Below are 16,900 nucleotides of genomic sequence, written 5' to 3'. Positions count from 1 at the left end.
TGCAGGCCTGTGTGTCACTTTCAGGCCCTTCCTAATTTATTCATAATATATGTAGCCACGAGGTAGCATTTCCTTTGGCATCCTGGAGGAACGTGTCTCACTTAGGGTTGGACCGGTTGGTTAACAGTTCTGCAGCTTCTGGTATTTGTAGTATGCCCGTTGATTTACAAAATGCCTCACTGTGATTGTGGCTACAATCACTACATTCAGAACTAGAACCATGAATGAAAACAGATGCAGACTGTTGAAAGGCTGGTTTGGAGTTTCTTCTGCATGTGTTTCATGCTGAAATCCTAAAATGGGAAACAAGATGAAAATCACTTTTTAAGAAGTGTTAACATTATAAAATGTTGGTAGCTTTTATAATACCTGTACATATCCTATGACTCATATATGAGTTAATGTATAACACACAATGCCACCACAATATAGAGGAACCATTATCAAATATTTGAATTCATTTATATTTATATTTAATTTTAAACTCGTTTCAAACAGTTGACTTAGTTTGGTTTCTTGATATCACGTGAAAAATGTGTAAAACTCAAGCATAACAGTCTAATGGAAATGCAGCTTCACTTACTAATGGTCACTGTTGCTCACTGTTGCCGAAATACATTTTGTCAACAGAAAAAAAAAATTTGTTTGTTCCCTTGAAATAGGAAAAAGATACTTTTCTCATATTGATGGTATTTCCATAATGACTTCCATTTATAAATTTTCAACTAATTTCAGACCAGTGTCTATAGATACACTATGTAAGCCACTTAGTGAATGAGTTTATAAAATTACTGAATTTAACTTCTGTTTGTTTTTCTGTTTTTGCCATAGAAATATTTTGTTACAAATACTTCTTTATCGTGCTAATAATAATGAATAAATACAGAGATCATAAGGTCCTTTAATGCCATTTTCAACTAAAATAACTTCTTACCGTTTTTCTTTCATTAAGGCTTATCTTAAGCCATTTAATTGTGAACCTTCCTTGAGTATTTACCATCATTCCTTTCATGTATCTGGGCAGATCTCAGGTTTCAAGCCTTTCAAAAGAAGCAGGGCTGGCCTATGTTAATATAATAGATTCTTTGTTTTTTTAAAAAAAAAAAACTTTTTTTCAAATAGGCTATTATGTGGAATGCTGGTTCATTTTATTTTACCCATTTAGGAGTTAAAATACATTGCTTTCAATTCAATTATCTGCTATGGCATCTATAATAAGGAGTCAGGAAACTAAAGGAAACTTGTTTTTAGAGATGAGGACATTATACTTAAACTCAAAATCCAAATGAATGGCAAACTATCAGTGTATCATATGCTTACACTGTACATAGTATGCATATTATCAACTGATGGAAATAAATACTAATCCTGTATACTTAAAATTCAACTTATTTGTTAAAGCTCCTATTATAAATCTCTAAACTGTACATGCTTAAGAGTTACTGGATTTAAGCAGCATTTTATGAGCCATGATGTGCTTTTTGATCATGAAATAGCTTTTTGTCTTACCTGAATTACCACTTGCACTTCGATCCCTTTTCAGACGAATGGGTCCTATGATGGAATCTGTTTTCCATTTATATGAAGAAATGTCTCGTTTGCTTCTGGAGACACAACCTTGACTGCAGCGAGACTGGTGGTCACTGCTATCACATATCAAAACTTTACATTGCAGATACACGGAGTTCAAACTTCTCAAGAATTTAAAAGCATTAAACTGGAATCTCCCATAGTGTCCAAATAAGGGATACACCTTACAAGTCTCATCTCGACTACATCTGGAACAGAATTTATGAGCATGTTTAGAAGATACAGACAAATTCAGTCTTTTCCATTCCAAAAATTTTCTCTGAATTAAGTTGTGAATCCAAAAATCTCTCGTGAAAGACGGTGTCTCTAGTTTACACTACAGTGTGTTAAGACTATAGATCTGATTCCTGGGTGAGATAGCAAGGTTCTTTCTAGCTCTAAAATTCCTGGTCCATATAACTTAATCAGAAAACCAATACTTATGTATTGGAAGTCAGACTTCTTTCCTTACATGCTTATCATTAATGTATCAGTACAAATGACATAGTTAAAATCCAACAAATTGTAAGGAAAAAAGGAAATTGTTCCTTTCAAATAAGAACTTTCTACATTTTTTCTTAAGGATGCTACATGTGTTTTACTGATGGTGTTGTATTTTAAAGATAATACACATGAAATAATCTTCTAGGTTTTGCTTCACAAAAACCAAAATGTGCAAAAAACAAAAACAAAAATAGAGCTTTTATAACAAAAATAAATTTGTTTCTACCAGCAAATATTTTGTAAATTCACTTAAAATTCTAGAGGATATAAGCTGTATCTGCATAAATGTTTAAATTTAAATTATTCATAATCGGTACATAGTAATTGTATTTTATAAAATGATTAGAATAAATTTAATGAAATTTCATGTAGTACTAGGAAAAATGTATATATATACAACACAAAAAATTACTTTATTGAAATTATTATTCCACAGGAAGAAATACCATACATACATCAGTTACATTAATACATACCCACTCTTGATTAGGTCATAGGTTGGAGACGCAAGGTCAGAGGTGGGAGAGGCTCTACAGGTATCCAGAAACACCACCAAATTTGGATCTGAGGTGTGCAGACTAACTTGAACAAAAAGAGTTTGGTTCAAATCCACATAATATGGTGACTCGAGTATAGTCTTTTCAAATGAATCGGATTCAAAAAGAGCCATGCTTGTGTTATATTTGCCCAGTGCATTTTGATTTTGTATTACATCATCTTCTGTTATGTATATCAACCCCACTGTAGAATTATGTTCCATTTCACACTTCACAATAATCTGGAGTTGTTTCTGACGGGTGATCACTTCAGAAGGTGAGGATGCAGAAAAGGTGATTATATTGGTGTAAGTAATTGACTGATCTTCTACCTGCAGAACAAGATAGAATTCAATTTTTATATTTTAAATCCAGTAATATTTTAGAGCATAGATGTGGATAACATTTGCAGGTACAGATATAATTTTCTTAAATCACGAGGTAACAGCTTTCATGTCAGAATACTATAAACCTTAAATGTATTTCACTGAAGAAATATTCTAGGAAAGAAAGAAAGAATGAGATGAGAAATACAGCTTGTATTACAGAGACCTGAAGATAGAATCAGACAGAATTTTTTTCAGTTACAGTAAAATCCATTTTGAATGCAAATTTCCAGTCTTGAGAAGACATTAAACCTTACTATATATTGCTTTCCTTAAGGAGCTTTAAGTTAGTGTGGCTAATGGGGCAGTTTCCAAAATATATGTAGACCAAGGGTCTGCTGCAAGAGGAAGGCCCTTAGCTGCCTTCCCTGGGGGTTCACAGTGTAATAAAGCCTACGTGTTCATTTTTAGCAAGATACGATGATTTACTTCTGTCTTTATCAATCCCTCTGGATTAGCCACCATTCTTTTCAATTAGGTTATTATTTAATGTCTGAGGGAAAAGTTTATGGTATGTATCCTAAAGAGACCAAAGGTTGAAAATGTTTGAAATCTTGAAAGGGACTTCTAGAAAAATGTAGAACAAATCACAAACTTCCAGTAATATCCTTCAGGTTTCATTTTTTTTAACATTTTATTTTCTGTCTTTAAAAGGAAAAGAAGAAGATCCTAAAAATTCAGCTAGATCTTCACTAAACACAAGGTGTAAACATTTTGTGCATAAGTGTTACTGGAAGGTTATTAAGCCAACTGCATATAGATGTTCAAACTCTCTTTAGTGAGTTTTCAGAGTTCTTTACCTTCTGGGAAAGATAACCCCACTTGTCCTGAAAATGAATCCAGCAATTTAGCAGCTATGTATGAATGGGTATGTGCACTAATATGTCTTCACATGCTTCTCATGTGGTTAAGCCACTAAAATTTGGGGGCTGTTTGTTATAGCAGCTAGCAAGCATTACTCTGACTGCATTGCTCAACATGCACTCAGCATTTGACAAAATCTAGCTATCAGTATTTCACTTTACCTTTCTGATTGTACCACATCCATTAAGAGGGATAGAAAATTCCACAACATTTGATAATTTTGGTCTGCAAGTTGGGTCTTTTAGTTGTAAGGTATTCCCATTAGAGTTAAAAGCCTCTAGGTAAGATTTGCTTATAATAACTCTCATCCTGTCAGAAGAGCAAGTTAAAGATGCTGTCAGGGGGAAAAAAAAAAAAAAAAAGAATGGTCATGTTTATGCCAGCTAGGAATGTTGGATCTTGAAGAGCTATGTGTACAAGTAAATATATAAGAAGTCAAAAACATTTTGCCCTAAATAGTAACCATAAGTTTGAGATAGCCAAGCAGTTGATTCACATTTTACTGTGTTCATTGTGACCTTGTTTAGAGCTAGAATCTGCAAACCTGATGTTTTTAATTGTGTCTTTGCAGAAAGAATTAAGGGAAACAGTCCATATTATCTGCATAAATTTTTTTCAGGTTAATAAAATCATTAATTTCCTCTTGCATTAAGCAATGCACAGAAATGATTGTCAAGCTTAAGATTATGAATATGTTCCCAAGTATATATGACATGCTTGCAAATAGGAATAGCCACAGGTAGGCTAACAATTAACAGTTTCTATGTATGCAATCTTCAGAGGGCTCAAAATAGCTAAGAACATAAAACATGACTTACTAGTGTTGATGTTTTCTGCATAAATTGAGGTGTAGGAAGCAGAAAAGCCCCGGTAAGAATTGGCATAATCTGTAGACAACACGACAGTCAGAGAGTTTGATGACGATTCGAAGGTGGGAGTCACACGGCCACAGACTTGTCCAATCAGGCCAGAGTTGGTGGAGGGGCCATCATAGATGGCAAGAAAGTCAAATTTGCATTGTTTGTCTATTTCTAGGCTAGAGAATGAGGGCCTCTGGTGAAAAAGAGTTTCAAACCAATTCAATTCTATTTTCTAACATCCCAACAATCCTACTCTTAAGTGATTATGGATTTTTTTTTCCTTCAATGGTATCTCAGGTTTACGAGGACAAACCTGGGGTTTTGATAGTCCCTGACAAGGACCTCAGAATCTTCAGAAAAATAGTCAACTTAGTTCAGTGGAATAGCATCACTGTTTTCCTTTCTTCATCAGTTCTTTGAAAAGGGCCCATATATGGGAATTACATATGATAATTTCTCTTCCCCAAATCCCCCAGTTGCCAGGTGGGTTTACTGCATTTGTTCCAACAGAATTGGGCAGCAGTACTTACAAAATCTCTTTGAAGTTTAGTTTTATCTTGTAACCTTTCTCCACTTGTATGTGCCATACACAATAAGCCAGCTCAGGATGCGGATTTGGGTAATTGGGGCTGGTGAAGGATCCTTCCAAGGTATCCAGGTAACCGCCACAGTTTGGAATAGCTGAAATGGATGTGAAGGTGGTCAAGAATGAACATCAAAATAGTGACTGCTTTTAATTTCTGTGTCGTGCATCGAGCTTAACACGTCTCTCCTGAGTATGATTCCATCTCCGTCTTTCCCATGGGTCACATATTGAGGTTTTCATCCTTTTTTATCATTGAAATTTCTGCCCACTGGTGCAGAGCAGAGAGGGAATCTTTATACTATTGCCAAATGAATCATATTAAAGTTGTGCTGTAAGATGTGTTGCATCTGGAGAGACTCCCATTACCTGAACTGCACCATAGAAAATAAAGTCACACCCTCCCTTGAAGGCTCTTCCTCACTCTCACCAGCTCAGCTTTCCAGTCTCATCAGCCTCTGTTCTATCCTCCCTTTCTTCCCATGACTCCTCAGCTGTCAGCTCCAGTAGAGGTGAGTGCTCTTCCCTGACTCCCCCTCCACCTACCTCACCATGCTATTGTTCAAAGCTCAGCTCAGAAACAGCCTTCATGAAGCAGCCCTTGGTCTCTCCTTTCCCCAGTAAGTACATAAGGAAGCAGCTGGACAGATGAAATGGGGAGAAACAATGCAGAGAGCTCTTTTTGGAGATGGAAATGGTTTAGATTGGCTGAAGCAGAGGGTGCATGCCAGGCAGCAGCTAGAGGCAAGGCTTGAAAAGGTGGCCTGGGTCCAGCTTGGGAAAACCTTGACTGCTGCACTCTGGAGATTGGATGGTACCAAGAAGTCAGTGGTTTCAGGAGGAGAGTGACATGGTCAGCTCTGGGCCTTGGAACGAAATCCACAGTGGAGCTCTCCTCATGAACCCACTTGCAGATGTTCTTGGCATTCTGCTTTGGATCACAGTGGAATGTAGGTGCCGTGAATGCAGAGCCCTGTAAATGTAGCCTCCAACCACCTGACGATCTTAAATTTCAGTAGTGAGACCAGAGATTTCCAGCATGCACTCTCCAATCTTCATTGTCAGAATCATCCGAGGGACTTGTTAAACATGAAGGTTCAATAACCCCAACCAAGATCTAAGGAATCAGAGCATAGGGAGGTGCGGTCCCTGAAGAAGCATTGCAGAAGATACTAGGGTTACTATTAAGCAGGCTGAATGTGGAGTCTCTGCTTTGGGACTCTAACACAGTACCCCTCAACATGTAGCCATCTGATCAGCCCCTTGTCTCTGCCTCATCTGGGAACTGGTTAGAAAGGCAAGATCATGTGCTCCACCCAGAACCAATGAATCACAATATCTGTGATGGGGCTGGGATCTACGATTTCACAAGCTCTCCAAATGATTCTTATGCACAGATGAGTTAGAGAACTACTGCTCTCTCAAATAGAAAAGACTCTGAGAGAATATACTCAGACTGAAGATTATAAGAACCCAGACAGGAGAGGAGAACCCAGACAGGAGAGTGTGTAACCTGTGCTTGCAGGAGATGTGAGTGAAGGCTGTGTAAATGATGACTTACAGGTGTTAGGAGAGAAGAAGTAGTAGAAGACAAAGACAGTTCGTTGAATTCTTGCCGAGTCAGTAACTATTTGAAACGTCAATGTACTGGCTGATGATTCAAATACAGGAACATAGTTGTTTTTACTGCAGACTTGCCCTAGCAGAGGCCCATTACTGGAGGTTCCGTCAAAGACTTTAATGTTTTCACTTTCACAGCTTCCATCTGGATCAAGCCTGTGGACAAAACACAACTGTGGCTGGAGAAGTGTCACAAGCAAAGGGGGTTTGCAGAGCAGAGTCAATTGCTCACCTAGGCATGTAAATTTACAAAGTAGTGGCACATCTGTTTTCATTTAAATGTCTCCAAGACCAATCACCAACCCCACCATCCTCAACATCAAATCACAAACTGTCAATTTTAATGGGCACAGGGAGGTGAACTGCTTTGCCTATGTCTCGTATCAAGTAAATGATGAGGATGGGCCTGGAATCAGAATTCCTTTCCTTCTACCTATTTCTATCTCTCCTATTCCCCATGTCCATGTAACTCTTTAATGAACCTTCTTGTTTAGAATTGTTTCCCATTGACGCTTGATATCCAAGGCTATTGAAAGGTGAAGCAACTCTTCTTCCACAGCCACCTTTCCCAAACCTTAGCACCACCTTTTCCAAACCTTAACCTCCCTAGTTGCTCCTTCCTTCCCTTATATCACCACCACTTCCTCATTCTGAAGGGCAGTCCCATGCCCTGCATTGGACAGGACGGCCCAGGGTTTTAGTTTGCTGCCCATTCTGACAGGGTCTCCCCAAATATCCTCAGAGGACATATGTCCAAACTTACAGGAAGTAATACAACAGTAGAGAAATCTGGGTTCTCTTTCTACTTTAGTCACTTACCTGCTGTATAAAATTAAATCAGTGATTTAACCTTTCTTGGCTTCAGTTTTCTCATCTGTAAAATGGGGATATCACAGCCTACTTCTCATTATTGTGTGAGGTTTATAATATTCTGAATATGAAGCACCTGCCACAGGCCTGGCACACAGGTGTGCAATAGATGTTAAATGTTAATTTCTCGCCTCCCTTGCTCTACCCACACTTTCTCTTCCCCTCTCTCCTTACACAGCAAGAATAGCATATATGTTTCTCAGCAACCATTCCAGTAAATTTGAGGGCTCTTTTGCTTTTTGAAGGATAAGTTAAATTCCAGCTTCAGTGGTACAGGGCTACTATGGTTCTCAAAAGTGTGGTACTTGGACCTGCAGCATCAACATCACCTGGGCATTTGTCAGCTATGCAGATTCTCAGGTCCCACACACTCCAGCTGAATAAGATAATAGAGACTCCAGCTATGGGGCCCAGCAGTTGTGTTTTAACAAGTCTTTCACATGCTTCTGATGTATGATCAAGTATAAGAACCACTAGGACAGGCGTAAGAGTGGGGGCTCTGGAGCCGGGCTGCTTGGATTCAGTTTCTATCCCATTTTTATTATTTTTTAGTCTTGGACCTGGTAAGTGACTTCTCTGGGTTTTCTCATCTATAGAATGGGGATTAGACTGCATCTGGCCAGAGGGTTGTTGAGAGGATTAACTAGAGACAGAGCTCAGGAAACACTGAGTGTCTCTGCAGGGCAGAGTCACGTTCTTAGCTTGGCCTCACACTGGGGTCACCTGGGCACTTATAAAAAGCACTTATAAATGTATACTTATTTCAAAATAAAAACTATAAAATAAAAAATATTGATGCCTGGAGTCTACCTCCAGAGATTATAATCTAATTATGTAGTGTACAGCCTGGGAGTCTGGGTGTGTGAAAGCTCCCCCACATATTCAAATGCATAGCAAAATTTGGAACCAAAGTTTAGTGTTTTAAGGCCAAGAAACTGGAACTAGACCAGCTAGGTTCTAACCGTGGTCATGCTATTCACTATTTGTGTGACCTCAGACAAGTTCTCAACCTTGCTGTGTTCGTAGTACTATTATAGTGCTGACCTTGAAGGACCTCTGTGAGCCAGTGCCAGGCACACAGCCATTATCAGTGACTACCAGCCATCATCCCCATCACCATCATCATCAGGATGGTTGTCAGTGTCACTACCAGCTCTAGCAGCAGCTGAATTCTTTCTACAGAGAGACCCCTACCTAACCCAATGTGGTCAGAGCTTGATATCCCTTATTAGGAAACTAAAGCTTCTACTTACTGGATATAGGAAAAGATAATTCTGATGCTTTTGTTTTCTGGTCTTTCTATTGTCCAGGTGCAGTTCTCACTGGGATTGAGTTGCAGGATCATGGCTTTGTGGGTCTCTGCCATATTGGCACCCCCTAGAGTGACACTGCAGCTTGAATTGCCTGTTAGAGACCACAGATGGCACTGAGGAAAGTCAACAACAGACCCTTTCCCCTCCCTGAGAGATTAAGAATCTACCTCTCACATGTAATATACATAGAAGCAGGCAGCTAATTGTGGATGGCACTTAGCTTACTCCAAAGTAAGTCAAAAGCAGTTGATTTCTCCGTCTTGAACCGTTTGAGGAGAAGTATTTGTAACTTCTCTACATATAGTCCATAAAAGAGACTATATTAGGACCTGAAGAAGGATGGTTTGTATTTTTAATAGGTTTCCATATGAACATGTGTCTTTATTTCTCTAGCACAAATACCTAGGAGTGATATCACTGGGTCATATGTTAAGTGTATATTTAACTTCATAAGAAACTGCCAAACCATTTGCCAGAGTGGCTGTTCTATTTCATAATCCAACCAACGATGTATGAGAGTTCCAGTTGCACCACATGCTAATCAACACACACTACTGTCAGGTTTTTGTATTGCTTTGTTTAGCCATTCTAACAGATATGTAGCAGCATCCCATCATGGTTTTTTAACTTGCATTTCCCTAACAGCTAATGACATTGAACATCATTTCATGTTCTTATTTTCCTTCTATATATCCTTTTTAGTGAGTATCTCTAAGTCTTCTGCCCTTTTTCTAACTTAGCTTTTTGTTTTTATTATTGGGTTTTGAGTTTTTATATATGCTGAATACAAGTCCTTTGTTGCATCTGCAATTTGAAAATATTTTCTCCCAATCTGTATCTTGTCTTTTCATCCTCTTAACAGTGTCTTTCCCAAAATAAAAGTTTTAAATTTTTTATAAAGTCCAATTTAGTAATAGTTTCTTTTATGGGTTGTGCTTTTGGTGTCTTGTCTAAGAACTCTTTGCTTAACCCTAGGTTACAAAGATTTCTCCTGTTTTCTTTTTTAAAATAATATAGTTTTACATTTTACATTTAGAACTATGATCCATTTTAAGCTAATTTATGGATAAGAAATGAGGCTTAGGTTGAGTTTATTTTTTGCATATGGGTGTCCAATTGTACCAAGACCATTTGACGAAAAGACTCTCCTTTCTCCGTTAAATTGCCTTTGCACTTTTGTCAAAAATCAATGGACCATATTTGTGTGGATCTATTTCTGAACTCTCTATTCTGTTTCAATTTTCTGTGTCTATCCTTTTGGCAAACCACACCTTCTTGATTACTGTAGTTTATCAGAAGTCTTAAAATTAGGTAACATGAATGTTCCAACTTTACTGTTCTTTTGCAAAATTGTTTTGGCTATTCCAGTTCCTTTGCTTTTTCATGTAAATTTTAGAGTCAGCATATCTTTATCTATTTAATATTCTTACTGGGATCTTTATTGAAATTGCACTGAATTCATAGATCAACCTGGGGGGAAAAAAAGGATGGTTTTTAAAAGACACTTGATTGCTAGAATGTATAAATAATTCTTACAATAAAATAATTAAAAGGCAAATAATCCAATTTAAAAAGGACAAAGAACCAGAATAGACATTTTTCCAAAGAAGATCTATAAATGGCCAATATGCACATGAAGATATACTCAGCCTCATTAGTCATCAGGGAAATACAAATCAAAACCATGAGATATCACTTCATATGCATTAGGATGGCTAGAGTCAAACACAGAAAACAGCAAGCATTGACAAGGACATGGAGAAACTGGAATGCTTATACACTGCTCATGGGATTGTAAAGTGGTACAGCTGCTATGGAAAACTGTCTGGCAGTTAGTTCCTCAAAAGATTAAACATACAGTTATCATAACCCAGCAATTCTACCACTAGGCATATCCCCAAAAGAAATAAAAACAAATGTCCACACAAAAACTTGTATACTATATTCATTGCAACGTTAGTCCTGATAAGTCAAATATTCATCAATTGATGAATAAATAAATAAAATGTGGTCTATCCATACATTGGAATATTATTCAGCAATAAAAAGAAATGAGGTACAGTTGTCCCTTGGTGTCCACGAATGATTGGTTCCAGGACCCCCTGTGGACACCAAAATCCATGGATGTTGGAATCCCTTATGTAAAATGACTTAGTGTTTGCATGTGACCTATATACATCCTGTACACTTCAAAATATCTCTAGGTTATTTATAACACAATGTAAATGATGTGTAAATAGTTGTTATACTATATTGTTTAGGAAATAACGACAAGGAAAAAAGTATGTACGTGTTCCCTAACCAACTATTTTTTTTCAAATGTTTTCAATTCATGGTTGGTTGAATCCATGAATGCTGAACCCACAGGTACTCAGGGCTGATTGTACTGATACACGCTACAATATATATGAACCTTGAAAATATTATGCTAAGTGCAAGACCATATATTACATGATTTCATTTATGTGAAATATCCAGAATAAGTAAATTTATAGAGACAGAAAGTAGAGTAGTGGTTTACTTGTGCTGGAGACATCAGGAGAAATGGAGAGTGACTGGTAGTGAATACAGAGTTTCTTTATACATATATATACATATATATATATACACACACACACATATATATATGTCCACACAAAAACTTGTACACTAATATTCATCGCAACATTAGTCTATATATATTAGTCTCTATATAAAATATATAGTTATAGATATATTAAACATTGGTCTATATATAGAGACTATATATATAGACTATATATAGAGAGACTATAGACTATATATAGAGACACTATATATATATAGAGAGAGAGAGAGAGACAGACAGACAGAGTCTTACTCTGTTACCTATACTGGATTGCGATGGCACAATCATAGCTCACTGCAGACTCAAACTACCGGGCTCAAGTGATCCTCCCACCGCAGCCACCAGAGTAGCTGGGACTACAGTCATGTACCACCATGCCCGGCTAAAATTTTTTTTTTTAATTTTGTAGAGTCGAGGTCTCTGTTGTTCAGGGTGGTCTCAAACTCTCAGCGTCAAGCAATGCTCCCATGTCAGCCCCCCAAAGTGCTGGGATTGTAGGTTTGAGCCATCGTGCTGAGCCTGAGACCGTTTCTTTTGGGGGTGAAGAATATGTTCTGGAATTAGATAGTGGTAATTGTTGCACGATTCTGTGTATATACTAAAAAACACTAAATTGTATACTTTAAAATGGTGGATTTTATGGTATGTGAATCATATCTTAATAAAGCTGTTATTGAAAAGGAGAAAGAAGAGAAGAAAGAGAAAAGGAGAAGAGGAAAAATAACTGGATCCTAAAGATAAACTGTTAGCAGTGAAATTATCCAGTAAGGGGCTGGGCGTGGTGGCTCACACCTGTAATCCCAGCACTTTGGGAGGCCAAAGCGGGTGGATCGCTTGAGCTCAGGAGTTCAAGACCAGTCTGTGCAACATAGTGAAAATTCTTTTCTATAAAAATTTTTAAAATTATTTGGTAAATTCTTATATTTTTATGTACATTGTCAGATAGGCACACATAAAATTATTACTAATTCAAAATCCCACCAAGATTTTGACTAATGGTCAAAAACCCCACCTACATAGGAACAAAGGTTTATTTTTATTTATTCTCCCATATACTCTCATAACCCCATCCACCCAGAAACAATCATCACTAAAACCTTGGTGTAAATTCTTCCACACCTTTTCCTTTCCTCTTCTATTTCTAGATGTGTAAAACGCTTGAATGTATATATTTCAAACATAAGAACCATCATATGATACAAACTTCAGATCTTTCTTTTTCTCTTAATGTGATCTATGGACACATTATAGATCAGAGTCTTTTTTTTTTTTTTTTTTTTTTTTTTGGAGACAGAGTCTTGCTCTGTCACCCAGGCTGGAGTGCAGTGGCATGATCGCAGCTCGCTGCAACCTCCATCTCCCGGGTTCAAGCGATTCTCCTGCCTCAGCCTCCCGAGTAGCTGGGTCTACAGGTGTGCACCACCACACCTGGTTAATTTTTGTAATTTAGTAGAGACAGGGTTTCACCATGTTGGCCAGGCTGGTCTCGAACTCCTGACCTCGTGATCCACCCTCCTCAGCCTCCCAAAGTGCTGGGATTACAGGCGTGAGCCACCACCCCCAGCCATCATTTTTTTTTAAGTTGCAAAAACCAGTGTTCCATTGTATGGATTTACCATAACAGATAATGAAAATTCGTGTTGTAGTTTACAATTATCTAAGTGCACATATTTATACAGATATCTTTGGACACTTTTATGCTTATTTCCAAAACATAAACTCTTAGCAGTAAAATTACCCAGTAAAATTCTATACGCTTTTGATATGTTTATGGTCATTGTCAGATGAGCCAAATAAAATTAGAACTAATTTAAAATCCCCCCCAGGAGCATTAGAGTACATTTTTCTCTGAACTGGGGCCACTTCGAAAAATTTTGAAAGAAGCCTCTTAAGAGAAGAATTTCTCTGTTTTGGTGAATAAATCTGGTTCAATTTTCTTACCTTCAGCCTCTGCCATTGTCAACTCCGCCAAACAGGAGAGAATTAAGAGGATCAGTGGCATGAGCCTTTTTACAAGCTCCATTTTGGCAAGGGACTGAGCAGCCTTAAAGACTGGCAGCTTTTATAGCCTCTGTGTTACATCAGCTTTCTGGACACCTCCAGGGAAACGTCAGTTCCAGCCATGCAATGGGGTAGATTTGTGTGAGAATAGAGCAGCTGTGTGACTGGTTTCTTATCAGCAGTCCCCACAGTGAGGGTTCCCTCTCCTCAAATCCTTCCCGGAAGGGTTGACACCCAGTGGAAGCTCTTTGTGGGGATCTCCAGCAGCTGGTTCCTAGCAGGCACTGAGTTATTCTCCATGAAACTGATGGGGAGCTGTGCCTTTCTTCTGTGCCTGCACATCACAAACAGGTGGCCTCATCGACATCATTGAAGTCTTCAGGGCTCTGCTTTGAGAAGAGAGCCTGTAGCAGAACAAAGGCCAGTGGGGCAAGGCAGGTGGTGCAGCACCTGGGCAAAATCTGGGTCCAGCTGGGACATTCAGATGCCCTGCCAGTTGGCTAACCCTGTGGGGGAGGGGAAGAGGGTAGGGATGAAGAGAAAAAGAGGACAGATCCAGATTCCCCTACGGGGATTTCTAACCAGTTATGTCTGGAGAGGCTGAAGCAGGTGAATTAGTCTCTCAGGCATGGTGTTTTGCAGCCGAGAGAAAGAAATCCTAGTGTCTACAGTGAGACTGGGAGGAGCAAGTGGTGGTGGGTGGGGGCTGCCCTCTTTTCATTCAATCAGTAAATATTACTTATTGATCTAGGGCCTAAGCAATATAGAATTGAATGTGAGAGACGCAGTCCTGCCCTCATGAAACTTGTATTCTAAGTGGAGAGTTAGACAACAAAAATAAATGAAGAATTCAAATGGTGAGAGGAGCTATGGATACAATAAACAGGCTGACTGCATAGATGGTGGTTGCCTTGGGGTGGGGAGGAAACCTGACAGTGAGAAGGAGGGCATCTTGAGAGATGAAATCGGAACAAAGGCAGAAAGATAAGAGGGAGGCATTCATGGGTGATCTGAGCTTGGGGCTTGCATCTTAGGCAAAAGAGAGGGCAAGTGCACAGGCCCTGAGGCAGGGACCAGGTGGGCACACCTATAACAGCACGGAAGAAAGAACAGCCTGGCTGGACATGAATGGGAGGAATGAGCTGGGAGGGGAGGATGGAGAGGAGCAGGTGAAGGTCAGATGGGGAAGGACCCATAGGGCAAATGAGTCTGGGTTTCACTCTAAGTTCAGGTGGAACATATTGAGTGGACAATGCCAGGACTGGCTACTTTCTGAAGAACCTTCGTGCAGCTCTGGGGAGGTCTGACGCCCGTGTAGGCTGAGTCTCCTAGGGTGAAACCTTCTGGCTACCATCAGCCCCTCTGTGTTGTTCTGACGGTGCTGAAGCCCAGGACACCTCCCTAGGGAGAGCACAGTCCTACGCCGTGACCCAGGGGATCCATTCCTTGTTGGGTCCTTGTAGGGGAAAGGCAGCATCTGGGATGCTCAGGAGGAGCGTGGACATTCCCCAAAGCCCCTGCCTGGCTCTGCTCCACTCCTGTCTGCCCGGGCTGGTTGTGGATGACGCAGGACTGGGTGTCCTGGGGTGAGTTAGCAGGGCACAGGTGTTTGAGACTGGGGACCCTTCTGGTTACTAATCGCTTGCAGTTGTGTCCATGAATACCCACCCCTACCCTGGGCTCTCCCTCTGAACCCCTCTTTGTCACCCATGGCTGGGATCTCCAACATCCCTAATCCACCTCCACTGAGTGTGAGAGTTTCGTGGCCACACTCTTCAGGTGGCCCTGGTAAAGGACCCAGGCTTCCAGGTCCAGTCAGGAGAGAAGCCACCTTGAGGCCTCTGGCAATTTCCTGGGGACCATGGGGTGCTGTGGGGTCACCCTGCATCATCTCACTGCTTTTTCCCTGTCACCTGTGCAAGTCCCCACCTCACATCAAGGACACAGCGGCTCAGATGAGTAAAGGGACTTCTCCTGGTGAAGGCCAAATTGGGATGGGAACTGGGTCCATAGGGCTCTAAAACCCATGTGTGGTGCTCTGTCCTCCTGCTAATGGGGGTATCCTGAAGACCTTTGTCCCACCTGCCTCCCTCACAGCCCCTGCAATACCTGCACCAGGAGTAATCACCCACATGGGGAGGCCCTGGCACAGGCGTCCTGGGTCCAGGCACTGGGCCACCCACTGTGTGTGGTAACAGGGGATTTGTATGTGCTCCATCTGTCAGAGCTTGCTGGTGACAAGAGAAAATCAAAGGCAGGGGACAGAGACAGTGCCCAGAAACTTAAGGGGGACAGGTGACCTCCGGCTGGAGGCTGCCCGGATTTGGCCTCTTCCCAAGCATGCTGGGGCTGGAGGCTCAGCCTCTAGGAAGTGCTCGGCCTCTACAGACAGCTCTTCCACCCACATCTGGCCCGTTTCTGTGCCTAGATGTCACAGCTGTTTCCTTCATTTGCGACTTCTGTTTTCCTTTTTACCCTCTTTTAGTAGATTACCATCTGTTACTAGCTAATAATTCTTCACATTCAGTATACATGTGAAGGTCACAAGCAAGGGTTTAGTTCATGAGAGGAGTGGACATGCGGTTACAGATGGGGAATCATGCTTAGAAAGGGGTTCCAGGAGGCTCAAGCGCAGGAGCTGGAACAGAAGGCAGCTGGGAGTAGAAATGGGGAGTGGTGCTTCCTGTCACCTGTTGTGGTCAGGGAGTCTGGGCTTTGGCCTTTGGCTGGTGGTTGGTGTTACAGTTGAAGATGTTGATGGCTGGATCAACACACATCACTGTTACTGTGATCCACGAAGGAGTCACATGCTCTGGAGATTTGGGGATTGCAGTAGGATGAAACTGGTTTTCAAAAGGTCCTTTTGAGGTCACTGAGCTCAGGCCTATCTTACACAGGTCAGACAACTTTAACACAGGGAGATCCTGCCTGGCTCCTCTCACTGTCTTGGATAAATGGACAGGACAACAGGACAGGTGTCAGGACATGACACCATTTTCTGCAGTGGATGTCAACCATCCAAGCTCTCACGAGAGCTAAATGAGTGACTCCAGCTGGACGAGATCAGCTGGGCGGAAATTGGAAACGTCGTAAGAACAGTGTGCATTTTCCTTCTCAGGTGGGAGATGTGCTGGACACTTTTATTCCAATTCTCTTTCTTCTATTGCAATGCTACAAGCTAATTTCCGCCACATTCCAAAGTGAGTA

The 16,900-nt window shown here is 40.3% G+C and overlaps 1 protein-coding gene across 1 annotated transcript; it reads right to left on the bottom strand.

Moving 5' to 3' along the window:
• Window positions 1-14,156, bottom strand: LOC105469936 (CUB and zona pellucida like domains 1). The gene is made up of 9 exons (XM_011721554.3): window positions 13,634-14,156; window positions 9,046-9,196; window positions 6,864-7,078; window positions 5,250-5,400; window positions 4,678-4,895; window positions 4,021-4,193; window positions 2,550-2,941; window positions 1,510-1,778; window positions 1-293 (listed from the first exon to the last, which is right to left on the bottom strand). Exons 1-9 carry the CDS (start codon window positions 13,713-13,715, stop codon window positions 121-123), a joined length of 1,824 nt encoding a protein of 607 aa, XP_011719856.2. The 5' UTR covers window positions 13,716-14,156; the 3' UTR covers window positions 1-120.
• Between the last annotated feature and the right edge of the window lie 2,744 nt (window positions 14,157-16,900).

Source organism: Macaca nemestrina, chromosome 9 (genome assembly GCF_043159975.1).
Source record: "Macaca nemestrina isolate mMacNem1 chromosome 9, mMacNem.hap1, whole genome shotgun sequence".
NCBI lineage: Eukaryota > Metazoa > Chordata > Mammalia > Primates > Cercopithecidae > Macaca > Macaca nemestrina.
This window is presented reverse-complemented; position numbering and strand designations above follow the sequence as displayed.